At 37.4% G+C, this 21583-nt stretch overlaps 1 protein-coding gene across 2 annotated transcripts in view; it reads left to right on the forward strand.

Moving 5' to 3' along the window:
- Nucleotides 1-2371: 2371 nt before the first annotated feature.
- The window catches only part of LOC311295216 (NACHT, LRR and PYD domains-containing protein 3-like), a 49412-nt gene continuing 30200 nt past the window's right edge, over nucleotides 2372-21583 (forward strand). The window contains exons 1-6 of one of the 2 annotated variants that reach the window (XM_084416476.1): nucleotides 2372-2500; nucleotides 3080-3744; nucleotides 9400-11442; nucleotides 16942-17112; nucleotides 18922-19092; nucleotides 20909-21079. In XM_084416476.1, the coding sequence (XP_084272602.1) occupies nucleotides 3176-3744; nucleotides 9400-11442; nucleotides 16942-17112; nucleotides 18922-19092; nucleotides 20909-21079 (3125 nt within the window). In that variant the 5' untranslated portion in view covers nucleotides 2372-2500; nucleotides 3080-3175. The remainder of the gene's footprint in view (nucleotides 2501-3079; nucleotides 3745-9399; nucleotides 11443-16941; nucleotides 17113-18921; nucleotides 19093-20908; nucleotides 21080-21583) is intronic. The other variant, XM_084416477.1, reaches the window with a different exon arrangement.

Raw genomic sequence — 21583 nt, forward strand, 5'->3', positions numbered from 1 at the left:
AATGTACGGATCCACACTTCGAAAATCCACCAGAAATAGTAGACCATCCGGGGAATTCTGGCATACTCTTTTCAACATACTATGCTTTGGGACACATTTATTTTAATCTTACATAGGCCTACTGTTTAGGATGGATAGTATGGACATTGAGAGGCAGGGTATTACATCCATACCCTGGTAATCCAGAGTTCTTGCGAGAGCACAAGTTGAATTTGCTCAGCGAGTTACTCTGGTGTCGAGTAATGATGCTCATTAAATATGTCCCTCTATCTGAGCTGCACCAATCACAGCGGGTTATCTGATATAGGCGGGCCAGAGGCGAGATGATGACAGCGCTACAACGTCGAAGTCATTATAAACATTGCAAGATGGCTATGGATGAACACCATTTGTTTGAAACGGCTTTGGCCGCTACAATGAAAGATTTAGACTTTTTCTCTAAAAGAGGAACAGAAGACGGCGCTCAAATCATTCCTTTGCAAGAAGGACGTTTTTGCTGTTTTGCCGACCGGATACGGCAAGAGTCTAATCTACACATAGACAGTATATAAACTGGACACAGCAACCCCATTGGATTCAACGGAGAAAAGTGAAGTCAATTAGAAGCTCTCACTTCCTGATGGTCGAGCGTACTGCGCAGACTCCAACTGAGCTGGAAGGGTGAACGTGATTTCACCAAGTACCACATGTTCCTGGATCAACATCTTTGTTGATCCTGGAACAACTTTCCAATCAACCAATCAGATTTGAGGAACAAGTTTACAGTTTATGTCAAGTTTAGGCTTAAAACCAGGGTGAGGTGCTTCAACATCAGTGTTATTCACCTGTCATGTCCCTCAGATTTTAGAAAAGTTTGGGTAGGGTTAGGTTTAGGGGTAGGGATAGGGTTAGGACTAAATTTTGGGGCAGGAATGTTAATCCAGGATCAACAAAATATGTTGATCCAGGAACATGTCTTACTTCGCAAAATCACGGTGACCGAGCTGGAAGACGTAGATGTGACGTGAGCAACCCGTCTGTCTTCTAGTAGCTGTGCCAAGCGAAATCTGAATCATTCCCTTCCAAAACTTGCAGAGACGGAGAGCGTGAGTAGGTGTCCATGAGCTAGGAGCAGGACCAACTTTTGCTAAGTATTCTGATTAATGACTTTGTCATTTTGCCTCCACGTCCCCCCGATTGCGCGCGAGCTTCTCCTCCAGTCCATACGGTAATCTTTCTATTGTGCAACAGAGAGTCGCGTGGTTATGACGCAATCATTAGCCTATTTTTACAAAAACTGCATCTACGGGGCCATAACGTAAGATACAAGGTAATGGAGCCTTTTATACATTTTCGTGTTTCTTTAGAAATAAAAAATGGACAAATGGAGTCTTTAAACGCCTCAGATGTAAAGTTATTCGCTGTCAAAGTGACGCCAAAATGAATGGGAGTCAATGGGATGCTAACAGCAGGTGATGGTCTGCTAATCAATGGCGGCCCCCAGGGGAAGCTTCAATATTTTATGAAACCCTGCCCCCCTGAATCTACCAGTTAGCTCCGCTGGAAGCTAAGCGATAACTTGTTGTGATTAGTCGTAGTGTTATCCAATTGCGTGCAGTGAGATTTTCAAACACATGCTTGGTGCAGCCCCTCGAGCTGGCTGATTTTCATTAGTTGACGCCAGACCATTAATCTTTTAGATTAAGAAAAAAATATACTATGGAAGTCAATGAGACCAGAAACTGTCTGGTTACTGATATTCTGTTCAGCAGAAAGAAATTCATAAAGGATTGAAACAACATGAGGGTGAGTATATGATAGTACTAAGAGCAGGCGCGCTCAACTCGCAAATTAGTTTATGGGTGCGAGTAATAAAAAACGTTTATCAAAAGTAAAGATGAAAAACCGCACTCTCAGGTTCTATTTTCATACATTTATTATTACCATGCCCTCACAGACGCGTTTCGGCCTAAGCCATCATCAGTGTGTACCGGGTGAGTATATGATGACAGAATTTTCATTTTAAAGTGGAGTATCCCTTTAAGCAGACTGTCTACTAATATCTAATCTAATGACTGATATGGAGTTGCAAAGTTAATCAACAAAATGTTCAAAAGTACTAGTTTGGTAATTAGCAATATTCTAAATTGTAGAATTTTTGTTTGTGTATTTCCATTAAAATGTCCAATATTTCCATTTAACATGTAAAAACAAATGAATCCCCAAATGTTTTTTATTTATTTTTATTTATTTTATTACTTTTCTATTCCTATGTAGCCTAATACAAATTGTGGAAGTAGGAACGCATTTTCTTTTAATATGGTCTCGCATTTATATGGCACAGCTGTAATTTATTTACTCGTTTCAAACCCGGAAGTGAGAAAAAAAATCCATTCGAGGAGGAGCTGCTGGATGTTTACCTGTGACATTTACCTGTCTCACGGTGAAATCGAGAGCAGCCGATGACTGTAAAGACGCCATTTCGGAAGATAGAAAATCATCAATCGCTTAACATGTGACAGTAAGTTCGTTAAACTTTTCATAGCTGTAATGTCGATAAAGTATTTGCGTCTCAACAGACCTTATGACGAACTCAAACTCAAATACATGATAAGTGTTTAAGGTTACTTTCGTTATCTACTTCACGACACGTCAACTCTAACACTCATAAAATTGCAGAAAATGTTTAACTTACACTTACTTTTTTCTTTATCAGGAGAATATTAGTTTAATGTTGAAATCTTCGGTTGACTTTAAATACGTCTTTAATTATTTTTTATAATCTATATAATGTGTGTTGAGTGACTCAGTAAGACTGGGGAAGGAAAGTGTGGCCGTAGGATAAAGATTAAAAGTAACATCATATTTGCTTAATGCGAGACGACTAAACAGATTGTGAAAAACACCTGCAAGAGCAGCAGTGTCATTAAAGTGAAGGTGAATCCAGTGTTTAAACGCTGACATGTCGGACATGTTGCTCTACAAACATACTATTAACTGCAGAAAAACTGTTGATGTTAAGTTAAAATTAATTAAATGCCATTTAAATAAAATGTGTCAAAATTTGTGTTTTGTGCATGTTTTCTGTGTTCACATACAGGCCTTTAAATAAAGTGTCACATCAAGGAGGAAGAGAAGAAACGTGCCTGTAAAATGAGTGTGTGTGAGGAAGAGAGAGGAGGACCGTACCTGTAAAATGAGTGTGTGTGAGGAGAGAGAGGAGGACCGTACATGTAAAATGAGTGTGTGTGAGGAGAGAGAGGAGGAGGCGTCTGTTCACACTCAGAGAGCAGCATCTCCAGTATCCAGCTGTGTGTCTATGAAGAGTAACAGATCCATGATAGATCCCCCTAAATTCAGTGATGGACCATCTCCAGGATTCAGCTGTGTGTCTATGAAGAGTAACAACTCCATGATGGATCCCCATAAATTCAGTGATGGACCATCTCCAGGATTCAGCTGTGTGTCTATGAAGAGTAACAGATCCATGATGGATCCCCCTAAATTCAGTGATGGACCATCTCCAGGATTCAGCTGTGTGTCTATGAAGAGTAACAGATCCATGATAGATCCCCCTAAATTCAGTGATGGACCATCTCCAGGATTCAGCTGTGTGTCTATGAAGAGTAACAGATCCATGATGGATCCCCCTAAATTCAGTGATGGACCATCTCCAGGATTCAGCTGTGTGTCTATGAAGAGTAACAGATCCATGATGGATCCCCCTATGTTCAGTGATGGACCTGCTGTGACCTCTGATCCTGTGTGAGTATCATGAAGTTCAGGGCTTTCTGGTCAGTCAAGATATTATATTGGTTAATCGCCTCTAAAAACTGTTAATAACACACGCATACAGACAAAAACAAGTGTCGTATGGGTGCACAAATAGTTGTTTAAATAAAGGGCAAAAAGTATAAAATATGGATCCAAATTGAATATATTTATAGATGATAGTCTTGGAATCCAGATAACTAGTTAGTCTCATTAGTATGGAAGTAAAATAATGACAAATGTTTTTTAAAAACAAAAAAACTTGTTGATATGCACTACTTGAAAAAAATATGCATTGCATTAAACCCTGCTTGCATTTTAATGCATTGTATTTTTAGGGCTTGCATTTTTATGGGCTGAAATTCAACATGGTTGTATATTTGAGCTGTGAATATTTCAATTCAAAACATTTCACACGTTTTCATTATTAAAATTTAAATAATCCATTTTCACCTTTCATATTTCACTTCCAAAATGTTCATTCTGTTTAAAAATGCAACCCATAATATTTAACAGGCAATTTTCGGTCCATTTTATTTTGCTTTACCAATTCGCTTCCACAAATTCAGGGGTTTAAATTCGACAGAAAATTCAACATTTGACATCCGGGAACGGCAGGAATATCAGTAGATTGCCGATTGATAATCTCCATCTGCTGTTAGTCGACCTCACCAGCTGGGGGTGCAAGCGGCTGTTGATGGGAGAAAAAAAACTATAGAGCAACGGTGAGAGACTCATTCATTCATAAAAACGGATTTGCAGAAATGGAGAAAGCAGTTAGACTGGGTAAACCCAGCCTTATCTGGGGCGTTTTGATTTCGCCCTGCAGCTCAGGCTGGAAACCTGTACATTTATCTCTGCTGGTTCGGTTACAAATTTGCGGGAACCAATCACAACTGGCTTATCCACATGGTGTGCGCTATTGACGGGTTTAACCCAATGACGATAGAGAAGCGACAGCAAGCACACTCTGATTTACCCATCTCTCGCACAACTGTCAATCCAGTTCCGTTTAACCTCTCAACAATGCTCAATGGCTTATTTAGTTAAGCAAACAAATCGCTCGAGTGGCTGTAAATACCAATCCCTTTCATGTTTTATTTGCACAACCCGCAAAAAATCGCTCGATGCACTTGCTGCTTTTGCAAACCGCTGATCAATTCTACAAGCCATGATCATTCCCCTCGCTCTCGCGCTGCTGCTTTTGCTTGCTCGAACACTTTTATTTTTTGGCAGTTGACTTACTGTTTTAATAACCTCAAATGTCATTGGTAATGTGATTGGAAGCCTCCTTGACTTCAGACATGAGACATCACTTAATTTGTTTTATTTATTTATATTAACATGTAATGTGATTTATTGCATTGTTAATATAGAATAGATTCTTACCAGATTCTTTATTAAGAGGAAGTCTTACTAGTGATTGCATTGTGTTGTTAAGAGATATTTACAGACTGTAATGATGCATTTCCATGGTTATTAGCATTGTAAATCTACCAAAAATTCATATAAATTTTTACGTAAATCCTAATTTACTCTCTTACCTTTGTTCTTTGATCAACATTAATGACACTTTAAGACCAGCTGCTGCTGACAGAAATGCAGTCTGACACACGTCCCATTTTCTCACAAATCTCTACGTTCATTTAAGACTTTATTTAAATCATTTAAGACTGCTCTTATGAAGACACTCGACAAAATGGACATTTTGGCATAATCTGTGTGTGTTATGGTTTGTTCAAGCCCTAATGAGAACTCGATACTGACGCGTGTCTTTTCTGTGGGTCGTGTGTGTGTGTGTGTGTGTGTGTGTGTGTGTGTGTGTGTGTGTGTGTAATAGGCAGGACTTACAGCGCGGCCTCTTTAGTCTTGTCGCGCTTAATGGTTTAAAAGCATTCACATTAATAAGAGCCTGATCATACAACGCTAGTCAATGGGTGACAGAGAAAAACGGATACTGCGTAATTGCGTTAAATATTTATAACGCTTTAAAAAATTTTTTTTTGCGGTACCGCGGTGGGCTTATTATTTATGAACCGCTTTCTGTGCATTTGTAAATCTCTGCACACGTTTTTGTGAATCTCTTCTTGTGCATTTGTAAATCCCCTCAGGCATCTTTGGATTTTGAAATAAAAATAACTCAAAAATAACTATTAAATAATAAAATAACTTGAGAACTGGCTGACTAAAATTAGCTTGAAAATGCTATCTCATGAAATAAAGCCGAAATCGAAAAATCAATTGTGATTAATTGCCCAGCCCTAAATTATAGAATTGTTGATTTAATTGCAGTGACAAAAGCTTGAACTAAATTGAGCTGGATGATGCCAATACTGCTTTAACAACCTGCTTTATAGGTGAATTGAATTTGATAATCTCTGGAACATCGACACAGTTATTGAACTGAGTTGAGCTGAAAAACAACACTATCTTTTGTTGAGCTGCTTACACTGTTGCTGAATTGAGCTCTTCATAACTGGTAAACTGCTCTGCTATTGAACAACAAACCCACTAATCTCAGAAACCATTGAACAACTTCTCAACTTTTAATTAGTAAACTTATTTTAATTTAAAAAAAACATGTCAAACTCAGAGTGTGCTTGTGAGGGCCTTTACCAGTTAAACTTTCAGATGCCTGCTGAAAATCATCTGTATGACCTCTGACATTAAAGCTTAGAACTAGGAAGGTCAGTTTCCACTGTGTAAAGTTCCTAGTACTTGGTACTTTTTTTAGTACCACCTCAGTTGAGGTTCCAAGCGAGCCGTACCGAGACTAAAATGTGACGTGTAAACACTGCAGATCACTAATTTGGTCAGAGAGGATCTTCACTGCAGCGTCATTGAATTTGCGAACCAGCAGGATTAAATAGTCAGCAACAGCCACCGCAAGATCATTTGTCCGCACAACTTTTTTAAACGACGTCGCACGCAACTTGAAAAAAGAAATGTGTGTATCGTGGTCAGTAGATGAGTTGGCGGCACAACTATAACGATCAGTGCACCGATTTATGTTTCTGCCGGTGTCCACACAAAAAGTGGTGAGGACATGTCCCATCCGCAAGTTACGCCTATGTTACCAACCAAACACAAGCACATTCTCTCCATGAGTGTTGTCGCGAGTCGCGCTCTCGCTCTCGCTGATATCTGATGATCCTTAACAGTTCACTAAATAAAATAATTCAATAAATACCTATTTACAATTAACACTTAACTCAAAAATAACTATTAAATAATAAAATAACTTGAGAACTGGCTGACTAAAATCAGATGGAAGATGCTATCTCATGAAATAAAGGCGAATCCGTAATTTCTTTATTTGAAAGGTACGTGTTTTTTCATCAGTCAATCGTGAAAATCTGGTGGTTGAAAGCTTCTGGCAACATTAAATCCAGGAGAGAAAACTATTCTAGAGAAAGAGCAAGTAGAGATTTTGAGTTTGAACATGAACACGTAATGTCTGAGCGAGAGCAGACAAGAGCCTGAGACTGTATATTTGAGAACGTGTGTCTAGTCCTGTGCGAGAGTGAAGGAGATCCGCCTGCGAGTTGAGGGATTTGTGCTCGCACATTACTTGGATGCGCTCTTGACATTTGTCATTAAAATAACGCCATAGACACGGCCTCAAATAAACTATAAAAAGGTGAAGATAATCGTGTCTGAAAACTGCAATAGATTTTTTATTGGTTAAAATCAATACAATATATCTTGTATTTTTCTGTGGGTGCTTGACCAGATCGGCGCCTATGATCACTTAGAAGCGGTGCTAAACTGCAGTGGAAAAGCAAACCGAGCCAAAAATAAAGAGAGCCGAGCTGAGCCCAGTCGTGCCGAGCCGAAACACGCAGTGGAAAAGTGCCTTTAGACGTTCTACTAACTATAAGTAAATCGCAACTACATGTCAACTAACTCTCATTAGAGTATTAGTAGACTGTAAGTAGACTGTAAGCAGACTGTTAGACTGTTAGGTTAGGGTAATGTGTTAGAGTTCGGGTTAGTAGAATAAGTTGACATGTAATTGTAAAGTTGCTTATAGTCAGTAAAATGTCTGTTGAGGATCATCAAATATATTATTATAATATTAACAGATATTAAACCGTCTACTCATACTCTAATGACTTTTAGTTCACATGTAGTTGCAAAGTAACTTCTGGTTAGTAGAATGTCTAAAGTGGACCATCGAAATAGTTACCACATTTTATTTGTTTAGCACTTTTTAGAATATAAACTGTTTAAAAGCAGCTTAACAGAAGATGTATCATATATGCACAAAACAGCGTAATTATTTTGATTAATGCCAATATTATTTGAGGTTCAGATGAATGATGTTGCTCTCAGTGAAGAGTCTGATCAGAGCAGCATCTAAAACTTCTCTAGGCCGACAGAGCTGATGATATTGATCAAACGCTGCTGTCTGAGATTATTGTTATGTTGAGGGTCTAAACACTGTCAAACTGTGGTGCAGTGAAGGTGAACTCAGGTCTGCAGGTGTAGTTTTAATAATAGTATTGATCTAATATTAACTGAGTATGTTTTTCTGGCTGCCTCTTGAATCTCACTCTCTATTCAGAGCCATTTGCTCTTTATGCATAGTATAAGATTGCAGAAAAAAATACATGTTTTTAATGAATATTGATGGATCAATACATTTTGTGACAATAAATCATTAAAGTGGTTTGTTTTGGTAAAAAATCGTATACATGTATGAGGCGGCAATAACCTTTAAGCCTTTTACCCCCGACTATCCTATATAGACTATAGTCTGCGTAAAATCTATCCAGAGTTATCCAGTCTATCAACTTTATTGCCGCCTCATACATTTATAAGATTTAAAAGACTGCTTATTTTAATAAATAAAGGAAATGCATTTTTGTTTAATAATATACTGTCATTAAAATTAAACTGTTCATTATAAAAACACAGAAAAAATATTTAAAAACTAAAGATTCTGAAAGTTTTTAATGAGATCCCATAAAAAATTATATTGGCTTTACAGTAGTAACAATAATATTTAATGATATTTTATTATATGATTAATATATATTTTTTTAAATATAATGGTTTCACTATAAATATGATGATTATCTCTAAGTTGGACACCAAACCTAATACGATATTTACCATCTGAATCAAACCATGTCATGTCAACAAATGGAAAAGTAAGCCAGCTGTTGATTATCATGTTAATTATTTTTGCCTTTAGCTCCAACAGTAAACTTTACATATTCTTCAGAATAACTGTTGATTTAAGTATAATCCGTCGCCATTTACAAGTAAATCAATTGCATGTAATAATTTCACATGAACACTGCTTTTTCTTCATGTCAGTATTTTTGTCATGTTTTAAAATAATGGTTTCTGGTAAAACTTTCTGTCAAGAATGTTAGCCGCCTTTCTCTTTTATTCGAACATTTTGACTACTGAAATATTGATGTCTCATTACTTTTAATATGCAGGTCATTATCTGCCCCCAAATGCCTGATGTGCATAATTCATTAACAGTTTGTTGGAAACATGGGTAAATTAAATCTGTGCGAGAACTTGCAACGATCTCCATGTGTGATATTAGGAAGTCAGTTTCTACATGTAGTATGGTTTTTATATTTATTTTAACAGGCTTTTGTGTCTCTGTTCATCTTAATGTGTTTTCAGTGGTGGGAGAGCTGACCAGATCAGAGATGTGTCCTGTCAGACCAGCACATCCTCCTCCTGTCAGAAACACATCAGTCATCATGACACAGAAGCAGCCCTGCAGCTCGACTCTCACCAGCCAGTGCATGATGATCTGCAGAGAGTCAAAGACCAGCACAAAACCAGCATGAAGAACAAGTATGAGAGCTTATTTGAGGGAATCAAACTGCAAGAGAATCAGACCCTCCTGAACAGGATTTACACACAGCTGTACATCATAGAGGGAGAGAGTGAAGGGGTGAATGAAGAACATGAGGTGCTACAGATGGAGAAAAGTTACAAGACACTCCAAGACACTCCAATCAACTGCAATGACATCTTTGATCCTTCACCTGAACTAGGATATGAGGAGAAGAGAAGAGAGAAGAAAGACAAAATCAAGACTGTTCTTACTAAAGGCATCGCTGGAATTGGAAAAACCGTCTCTGTGCAGAAGTTCATTCTGGACTGGGCCGAGGGAAAAGCCAATCAGGATGTAGATTTCATGTTTGTTCTTCCATTTAGAGAGCTGAACTTGATTAAAGATCATCAGTACAGTCTTCACAGACTTCTGCTGGACTTTCATCCTGAACTTCAAGATCTGGACTCAAAGATTTATGATGAATGTACAGTTGTGTTCATCTTTGATGGTCTGGATGAAAGCAGAATTACACTGATGTTTTCAGACAGTGAGAAAGTTTCTGATGTGACTGAGTCTTCATCAGTGGGTGTGTTGATGTCAAACCTCATGAAAGGAGATCTGCTTCCCTCTGCTCTCATCTGGATCACCACCAGACCAGCAGCAGCCAATCAGATCCCCTCAGAATACATCAACCGTGTGACCGAAATTCAGGGATTCAATGACCCTCAGAAGGAGGAATATTTCAGGAAGAGAATCAGTGATGAGCATCAAGCCAGCAGAATCATCTCACACATCAGAAGAGCAAGAAGCCTCCACATCATGTGCCACATACCCGTCTTCTGCTGGATCTCAGCCACTGTGCTTCAAAACATCCTGAAACAAGATCTCAGTGCAGAAATCCCTCAAACTCTGACTGAAATGTACATACACTTCCTCCTCATTCAGACTAGCATGAGGAACCAGAAGTATGAAGAGAGAGATCCAGAGAAACTCCCGCAGTCCAACAGAGGAGTGATTATGAAACTTGCTGAACTGGCTTTCAATCAGCTGATGAAGGGCAATGTGATGTTCTATAAGGAGGACCTGATTGAGAGCGGCATAGACGTCACTGATGCCTCAGTGTATTCTGGGATTTGCACTGAGATCTTTAGGGAGGAATCTGTGATTTATCACAGGAAGGTTTACAGCTTTGTTCATCTCAGCTTTCAGGAGTTTTTTGCAGCTCTGTATGTGTTTTTCTGTTATTTACACAAGAAACGTGAAGTTATGAAAATGTTCCTGACAGGAAAGTCCAGAACTCGATCTGGAAAGGTCAGAAGTTGGTGTAAGAATGTTTCCAGAACTTTCAAGTTGTGCTCAAGTAAGACTGTCCTGAGAGGAAAGTCCAGATCTGAGTGTGAGATTGTTTCTCTGGATGTGTTTCTGAAGGGAGAAGTAAATAAAGCCTTGAAGAGTAAAAATGGACACCTGGATCTTTTCCTTCGATTCCTTCATGGCATCTCACTGGGGTCCAATCAGAGACTCTTACAGGATCTGCTGATTCACACAGAGAACAACCCAGAGAACATCAAGAAAATAATCCAAAACCTTAAAAAACACGAAAACACAATAAGTCCAGAAGACAATGTCAGCCCTGAAAGATGGATGAATCTGTGTCACTGCTTGATTGAGATGAAGGATAGTTCTCTTGTTGAAGAAATGCAGGCATTTTTACAATCTGGAACAAGTAACAAAAACCTTTCTCTTGCACAATGTTCAACTTTGGCAAACTTGATCTTGATGTCAGAAAAGGTGATGGATGAGTTTGACCTTAAAAACATCATATCATCACAAGAGGGTCGAAGGAGACTGTTACCTGCTCTGAGGAACTGCAGAAAAGCTCTGTGAGTGTGAAAATATGAACATAATATCAACTGATTTGAAATATGAACATAATACCTCTCATGTAGGCTAATAGTTTAGCTGAATGTGCTGTAATGGCTTTTTCATTTACATAAATTTGAAGTGTCTACAGAATAAAATGTTTAAAATAATTATTTTAATTTGTAATTATAATTGAAATCCAAGTAATTACATTTCTGAAGTTTTAAAAGCTGAATATCTTTTCAACCAATAAATTTACATGACTTTTCCATTGTTCATAATTTGCTGGATAAGGATTAAGCATTTTTAGAAAAATATATTAATTTTCCTGGTCTAGAAATCACACTTTTAAAATTAGGCTACCTCATATATCTAGTTGCAGTGAGGATGTATTAAAATAAGAAATATCTTGACTTAGGTCATTTCAATCCCAGCACTGTACATTTTAATGTCTCTCTTATCTAACACACATATTAGAGGTCTTGGAGTCTTTACTAACGAGCTGATGAGTTGAATTTGAAAATGTGCAGTGCTGTGGGTACTCCAGGACCAGGATCGAGCAGAAATGGTCTCTGAGCCTACTAGTCCTTGCCTTAATGCTATGGTACTGTAACTGTGATAAGAGAGTTAACAATTTATCCTGGGTATTTATAAACCGATGTTTCATGCTGTACGTTCCTAAACCCTGGATTAATGTTCTTATTTGCATATTTGTGTTATTATTGTCATTGATTGGACGAACGCCACGTGTTTACATCAAGGCTCTTGCATTGCCCGTCCTCATATTTCCGAATGCTATCAAGTTTTTTTATATGGTCTTTTTGGACTGTAAAGGAAAGAATGAAAAGGTATCTTCTTCACTCCAATTCGCCTTTGGTTAAGCCACACCCTAGAATGTAGATTGACCAATCACAGCGCAGCCAAGAACGAGCTCCCACAGAGGTCCGACACTTTTTCACAGCGCTCCATTGACTTTAACACAGGCGTCTCATATTTTTGGTCTCGGCAGGCTATTACCGTCGTAGTTTTATCAAAAATATGGTTAAACGTTGTGCCTGGGGCATTTGTAACACAGATACACGTTTCCCAGAGAGGTTGGAGGGGGGTGTTCGTTTTTTTCCCTTCCCAAAACTGAAGTCAAATCCTGACAAGTGTCGTCTTTGGATTAAACTTTGTGGACGTCCTCACAGTCAGCTAAACCCCTCAAGGATCAACAAGCACACTTTTGTGGTAAATTTAGCTTTTAAACAGTTTTATGCTGTTTTAGGTTATGATTTCGGTTCTCTACCCTAATTAATGAAGAATCAAGGTGCTAGCAAGCGCTTAGCGATGGTTTAGTTATCACGTAAATCAGGATTGTATGTTTTGACTAGCGGCTGGATGTTAGCTAACTTTGTTATTCAAGATACAAACACCTAACGTTAATGTTACAGACATGCTATTGTGGTAGTTTTGAAGGTGACTAACGTTACCGCCACCGTGTTGCCCAGATGAAGTTGTCGGACGTAGCAACAGTAACTAAGGGGGGCGGGGCTTAGCCAAAGGTGAATTGGTGAGTTTTCTGTTGCCATTTGAAATGTTTCCCATCAAACGCTGAAACAACTGTTTATACAATTTCTGTGACTGTCCAACACGTGAACATGAGGCACTTGATTGGCTGTCTGTTGCTAAGCATCTAACCAGTGTTGTGCCTGAACGCGTTCAAAGAACGACGTTCACTGAACGCTTTCATATTTTCGCCGAACGCTGAACTGAATGAATCACTTTTCATACAATGAACGTGAACGAGAGCGGCGCTCACTCTGGCAGGAATGAGCAGCACGCGCAGTTCACGTTCACGCTCATTTGAAAAGTCAGGTTTTACGACAATGTTTATGGCAAACACCTTGATGGTCCAGCATGGCTAGTGCTAGTACTAGTTCACGCGATTCTCTATCTCAACATTATTTTTCTCCTGGCTATAATAATTAGCCGCGTTTCCATTACCCTTCAAATTGCTCAAATTGAAATTGCGAATTGAAAATACGCACAATGGAAACACGTCAATTTCGCAAAAACTCCCGTTTATCGAAAAAAAGTTTTTGCGCTCGCATGAGGTGGTTTTTCAGGCAATTCGAAAAAGGAATATTTCGCAAAACCGTAATGCAAACATGTATAGCTACGCAAATAATAATAATTTTATATTATTTTATTATAACATTTAATAGGCTATATTTAAAAGACGCTTTTATGCAAAAAAGGAACAAAGCTAAATGTGGAGCGCGCACTGCATGGCACGGAGGCGAGGGCGCGAACACTTGCATTTTCCTATCAACAGTGTAAACGACTTAAAATACTCTATCATTTCTGGTCATACAGAAAATAATAATACATTATTCTCAACTACTTTTATTTGTGTAAACTCACAATAACAATAAAACGTTGTGCTTTTGTAAAATAAAAGAAAACAATATCAGATGCACTTTCATGATCTCTGTAAACTGGAGCGCGAAAACTGAAACAAAATATAGCCTATGTAGGCTAAAGCTTCAAATGTCCACTTTAAAAAGCTAATACCTTCTGATTAATCCGTATGAAATGTGCATTTCTCTCTAAAAGCGCATCTGCTTAACAGCGGAGATGGAGATGTGATTTTAGCCAAAACAATAGTTTATTAATAATATTAATGGCTCTTCTCATTCAGCACTGCGGGAAAAACATAAATTCCAGGTTCTAATTTGGCCTTAGAAAACCAGTAAAATCGACATGTTTTCCATATTAATTTGTGAATATTTTAAATGTTTAATAAAGGGGCAAAAAGTCATAAACAAACATCTGAAAATTCGTCGATATTTACTTTTTCGCGCAGCAGCTGGTGTAGCCAGTTCAAATAAAAAAAATTGGTGTTCAACTTTGCGTTTTAAAAAGACAACAACCGTTCATTTTTCGTTTTTCAATTACGGGTTAAAAAAGGGAAAACGAATGGACATAAAAGTAGCCTACATGGATCGTTTGGACAGAATACGAGACAGAGTTCTTTATTAAATTCATAAAAGAAACAATAGGCTATAGCCTAATAGGCTACTGGATTCTAAATCTCAAAGAAATGCCACAATCAAAACCTCGGAGCAGAAATGAGGGCGAAACACCCAGAAAATCCTAGGCTATATGTGTCCTTCGCATTATAAGGGTCTTTCCCTGCCATTAATGCTTGTATAACACGCCACGTCTCCTTCCATTTATAATAATAATAATGTCTAATGCAGTGGCTGTGATATAAACCAACGTCCGTTGCCGTGATTTTTGGAATGACTTATCGCGCGAGAAAAAAAAAGACGTTTTAGTCGCATAACATCGGTTAATGGAAAAACCGTCATTTCGCAATCGTTTTTATCGATATTTAGATAATAGCGCAAAACATTTGCGCAAATCTGTAATGGAAACGTGGCTATTGGTACAATAATTTTGATTAGTTTTGGAGTGGCAGTGATTTGCAGCTGGTAATGGATGGTAAAGAGGTTCTATTGAGTAAGATAGTGGCCTATCTTAAAAAGAATTTAACAAATGAACGTGAACTAGTTCATTTTTAGATATGTGAACTTAGTTCATTTAAAAAAAAAAAATTAACTATGAACATGACCTAGTTCATTATCATCTGTGTGAACTGAACTTTGAGCTAGTTCTTTTTAAGTATGAACTGGCACAACACTGCATCTAGCCATAACACTCTAACACTGTATCGTTTCACACTGTGCAAGTTTTGCACCGCAATGTGGGATTAACAGCACAAAAGCGACTCTAATCCTGCTCTGGACCAGGGTTTCATTACTCTGTGTAAGAAGTGGTGCCACTTCTAACTCACAAATGTGAAACGTTCCTTTACCCAGGGTTAAAAGCAAGGTTTTGAACCACTATAATCAGAGGTTAATTACAGCATTAAAACAATGTGTATTGTGAAAATTGGAATACAAATAAAATTGAAAAATACATGACAGCGATTCGGTCTGATTCAAGGTCCCTTCCTGATCATGTTCCTTTCTCTCCCATCTTTGTGTCACAGTATCAATTAGGGGTGTAACGGTACGTGTATTCGTACCGGACCGTTTCGGTACAGGGCTTTCGGTTCGGTGCACGTGTGTACCGAATGACCGAATGCAATATTTTGTGTGCGGAACATAGGTACATTTTTGTGTTTCCACACGAACATATTAAGTGGCGGAACTCTCCGCGTTCAGCGCAAATCCCGCCCTGCAGCTGATTCTAAAGTTTTACCCGTCGTCACTGTCATATCTATGGTCACTGTAACCTAAACCAATGAAATCGACTGCAGGGCGAAAAAAAGCTTTTCCGCTCCGTGTGCGCCGCCGCACTCTCCGTTCTGCGTGTGTGTGTGTGTGTGTGTGTGTGTCTGCGCTCTCTGCTCAATGTTCAATGTTCGACTCCGTGTTTGCACTGCGCGTTCTGCTCTGTCGTTAACGGCCCAAACACTCCAATCATGTACCGATCACGCACTGGAAAAGCAAAGTCCGCTCAAATAACGTGAAATTTCTCAGTAGTAGACTTCTGTTTGCTGAGCTGGTATAGTCATGCTGGCAACAATGGTACACTTAGGCTCTGATCACATGCTCTGGTAATAATAGCTTTGTAGGACTATATTTTATTTTGATAATTAGAAAAATATATATATAAAAAAAAAATCTTAAATTGATTATGTTGATTGATTACTGAAAAATAATAATACATTGATATATTTATGTTTAATATTATTTTAATATAGGGCTATTTTCTGTTCCTTTTTTTCCCCGGTGTTTCATTTAATTAGGTGATTCTAAGTTTAATTATTGATAATTTACAAGCTTGGAGGAATTGCAATTAATTACAGCAAATTGTGCAATTAATTAGTTCATTTTTTTAATCGATTCCCAGCCTTAATTTTTAAATATGAGTAGACCTACAAGCTGGGATTGGTAATGCAGCACTGTAATCATAGTTATTTATTTATATTTTTCATTATTTTATTATGTGATATTGGTTTGAGACTGAGAGTATTTTATTTAGTGGAGAACTTTGCAGCAGTATTTTATTTCTTATTCTTTTTTTTATTTTATATGTTTTATTAAAAAGTGTTCAAAAAAGTGTAAACAAATTGTTAAAAAAAGTTTATAGTAATAAACAACCTGCAGTTTAATGTTTGCATTTCTTTCCCTTACTGTACCGAAAATAAACCGAACCGTGACTTTAAAACCGAGGTACGTACCGAACCGTGATTTTGCGTACCGTTACACCCCTACTATCAATCAATAAGGCAAAAAGTCCAACAAAAATAAAAAAAAATTATTTCAAATGACACTATTCAACTAACAAGACTCTTTTTTCCACTATAAAGGATTGTATAAACAAGGAAATAAAACATTATACACATACAATCAATGTGATCAATGTGACAATCAATGATCTTTTATGTTGAACTTGGTTAACCAAGAAAGTTGTGCGATCTGGTGGGGACACCAGCATTAATCAGAGTCCTCTATTTTTTTCAGATTAACAGACTGTAATCTCAGTGATCAGCACTGTGAAGTTGTGTCTTCAGTTCTACAATCATCAAACTCCCTGAGAGAGCTGGACCTGAGTAACAATGGCCTGCAGGATTCAGGAGTGAGGCTGCTCTCTATTGGACTTAAGAGTCCAATCTGTCAACTCAACAAATTGAGGTATTTAAGGGGATTTCATCTGATCTGGGCAAAATAATAGTAAGCTGTCATATATGTGTATATATATATATATATATGTCATTGTGTTATATTCTAATATTCTATGCAACTCACTTAAAAGGATAGTTCACCCAAAAATTAAGTGATCATTTACTCACCCTGCTGCTGTTCTAATGCAGTGTGCCCTTCTTTTTTTTTGGACTATAGAAGGATAATAAAAAATAATAATTCCAGCTCACACCCATTCACATAATGGGAGTGAATAGCGAACAGCATCAAGCTAAGAAAAGAGGCAAAAGTATCAATGGTCACATGAAACACGTGTCATATATTCCAAGTGTTCTGGGGGGCATTTGACAGTATTTGGTGAAAAACAAACCACAATGTAATTTTTTACTTAACAAAAGTGTGACTACATTCATGAGACTCGATTAGTGCTGCCTAATTGGGTTGTTCACAGGTGTTCACCCCGACTCACAGAATCAAGTGAAAAATCCGCGTTCAGCGCAAATCCCGCCCTGCAGCTGATTCTAAAGTTTTACCCGTCGTCACTGTCATATCTATGGTCACTGTAACCTAAACCAATGAAATCGACTGCAGGGCGAAAAAAAGCTTTTCCGCTCCGTGTGCGCCGCCGCACTCTCCGTTCTGCGTGTGTGTGTGTGTGTGTGTGTGTGTCTGCGCTCTCTGCTCAATGTTCAATGTTCGACTCCGTGTTTGCACTGCGCGTTCTGCTCTGTCGTTAACGGCCCAAACACTCCAATCATGTACCGATCACGCACTGGAAAAGCAAAGTCCGCTCAAATAACGTGAAATTTCTCAGTAGTAGACTTCTGTTTGCTGAGCTGGTATAGTCATGCTGGCAACAATGGTACACTTAGGCTCTGATCACATGCTCTGGTAATAATAGCTTTGTAGGACTATATTTTATTTTGATAATTAGAAAAATATATATATAAAAAAAAAATCTTAAATTGATTGTTGATTGATTACTGAAAAATAATAATACATTGATATATTTATGTTTAATATTATTTTAATATAGGGCTATTTTCTGTTCCTTTTTTTCCCCGGTGTTTCATTTAATTAGGTGATTCTAAGTTTAATTATTGATAATTTACAAGCTTGGAGGAATTGCAATTAATTACAGCAAATTGTGCAATTAATTAGTTCATTTTTTTAATCGATTCCCAGCCTTAATTTTTAAATATGAGTAGACCTACAAGCTGGGATTGGTAATGCAGCACTGTAATCATAGTTATTTATTTATATTTTTCATTATTTTATTATGTGATATTGGTTTGAGACTGAGAGTATTTTATTTAGTGGAGAACTTTGCAGCAGTATTTTATTTCTTATTCTTTTTTTTATTTTATATGTTTTATTAAAAAGTGTTCAAAAAAGTGTAAACAAATTGTTAAAAAAAAGTTTATAGTAATAAACAACCTGCAGTTTAATGTTTGCATTTCTTTCCCTTACTGTACCGAAAATAAACCGAACCGTGACTTTAAAACCGAGGTACGTACCGAACCGTGATTTTGCGTACCGTTACACCCCTACTATCAATCAATAAGGCAAAAAGTCCAACAAAAATAAAAAAAAATTATTTCAAATGACACTATTCAACTAACAAGACTCTTTTTTCCACTATAAAGGATTGTATAAACAAGGAAATAAAACATTATACACATACAATCAATGTGATCAATGTGACAATCAATGATCTTTTATGTTGAACTTGGTTAACCAAGAAAGTTGTGCGATCTGGTGGGGACACCAGCATTAATCAGAGTCCTCTATTTTTTTCAGATTAACAGACTGTAATCTCAGTGATCAGCACTGTGAAGTTGTGTCTTCAGTTCTACAATCATCAAACTCCCTGAGAGAGCTGGACCTGAGTAACAATGGCCTGCAGGATTCAGGAGTGAGGCTGCTCTCTATTGGACTTAAGAGTCCAATCTGTCAACTCAACAAATTGAGGTATTTAAGGGGATTTCATCTGATCTGGGCAAAATAATAGTAAGCTGTCATATATGTGTATATATATATATATATATGTCATTGTGTTATATTCTAATATTCTATGCAACTCACTTAAAAGGATAGTTCACCCAAAAATTAAGTGATCATTTACTCACCCTGCTGCTGTTCTAATGCAGTGTGCCCTTCTTTTTTTTTGGACTATAGAAGGATAATAAAAAATAATAATTCCAGCTCACACCCATTCACATAATGGGAGTGAATAGCGAACAGCATCAAGCTAAGAAAAGAGGCAAAAGTATCAATGGTCACATGAAACACGTGTCATATATTCCAAGTGTTCTGGGGGGCATTTGACAGTATTTGGTGAAAAACAAACCACAATGTAATTTTTTACTTAACAAAAGTGTGACTACATTCATGAGACTCGATTAGTGCTGCCTAATTGGGTTGTTCACAGGTGTTCACCCCGACTCACAGAATCAAGTGAAAAATCCGCGTTCAGCGCAAATCCCGCCCTGCAGCTGATTCTAAAGTTTTACCCGTCGTCACTGTCATAATGGTCACTGTAACCTAAACCAATGAAATCGACTGCAGGGCGAAAAAAAGCTTTTCCGCTCCGTGTGCGCCGCCGCACTCTCCGTTCTGCGTGTGTGTGTGTGTGTGTGTGTGTGTGTGTGTCTGTCTGCGCTCTCTGCTCAATGTTCAATGTTCGACTCCGTGTTTGCACTGCGCGTTCTGCTCTGTCGTTAACGGCCCAAACACTCCAATCATGTACCGATCACGCACTGGAAAAGCAAAGTCCGCTCAAATAACGTGAAATTTCTCAGTAGTAGACTTCTGTTTGCTGAGCTGGTGTAGTCATGCTGGCAACAATGGTACACTTAGGCTCTGATCACATGCTCTGGTAATAATAGCTTTGTAGGACTATATTTTATTTTGATAATTAGAAAAATATATATATAAAAAAAAATCTTAAATTGATTATGTTGATTGATTACTGAAAAATAATAATACATTGATATATTTATGTTTAATATTATTTTAATATAGGGCAATTTTCTGTTCCTTTTTTTCCCCGGTGTTTCATTTAATTAGGTGATTCTAAGTTTAATTATTGATAATTTACAAGCTTGGAGGAATTGCAATTAATTACAGCAAATTGTGCAATTAATTAGTTCATTTTTTTAATCGATTCCCAGCCTTAATTTTTAAATATGAGTAGGCCTACAAGCTGGGATTGGTAATGCAGCACTGTAATCATAGTTATTTATTTATATTTTTCATTATTTTATTATGTGATATTGGTTTGAGACTGAGAGTATTTTATTTAGTGGAGAACTTTGCAGCAGTATTTTATTTCTTATTCTTTTTTTTATTTTATATGTTTTATTAAAAAGTGTTCAAAAAAGTGTAAACAAATTGTTAAAAAAAAGTTTATAGTAATAAACAACCTGCAGTTTAATGTTTGCATTTCTTTCCCTTACTGTACCGAAAATAAACCGAACCGTGACTTTAAAACCGAGGTACGTACCGAACCATGATTTTGCGTACCGTTACACCCCTACTATCAATCAATAAGGCAAAAAGTCCAACAAAAATAAAAAAAATTATTTTAAATGACACTATTCAACTAACAAGACTCTTTTTTCCACTATAAAGGATTGTATAAACAAGGAAATAAAACATTATACACATACAATCAATGTGATCAATGTGACAATCAATGATCTTTTATGTTGAACTTGGTTAACCAAGAAAGTTGTGCGATCTGGTGGGGACACCAGCATTAATCAGAGTCCTCTATTTTTTTCAGATTAACAGACTGTAATCTCAGTGATCAGCACTGTGAAGTTGTGTCTTCAGTTCTACAATCATCAAACTCCCTGAGAGAGCTGGACCTGAGTAACAATGGCCTGCAGGATTCAGGAGTGAGGCTGCTCTCTATTGGACTTAAGAGTCCAAACTGTCAACTCAACAAATTGAGGTATTTAAGGGGATTTCATCTGATCTGGGCAAAATAATAGTAAGCTGTCATATATGTGTATATATATATATATGTCATTGTGTTATATTCTAATATTCTATGCAACTCACTTAAAAGGATAGTTCACCCAAAAATTAAGTGATCATTTACTCACCCTACTGCTTTTCTAATGCAGTGTGCCCTTCTTTTTTTGGACTATAGAAGGATAATAAAAAATAATAATTCCAGCTCACACCCATTCACATAATGGGAGTGAATAGCGAACAGCATCAAGCTAAGAAAAGAGGCAAAAGTATCAATGGTCACATGAAACACGTGTCATATATTCCAAGTGTTCTGGGGGGCATTTGACAGTATTTGGTGAAAAACAAACCACAATGTAATTTTTTACTTAACAAAAGTGTGACTACATTCATGAGACTCGATTAGTGCTGCCTAATTGGGTTGTTCACAGGTGTTCACCCCGACTCACAGAATCAAGTGAAAAATCAAGATACATAATTA

Source organism: Rutilus rutilus, assembly GCF_951802725.1.
Source record: "Rutilus rutilus genome assembly, chromosome: 1".
Classification (NCBI taxonomy): domain Eukaryota; kingdom Metazoa; phylum Chordata; class Actinopteri; order Cypriniformes; family Leuciscidae; genus Rutilus; species Rutilus rutilus.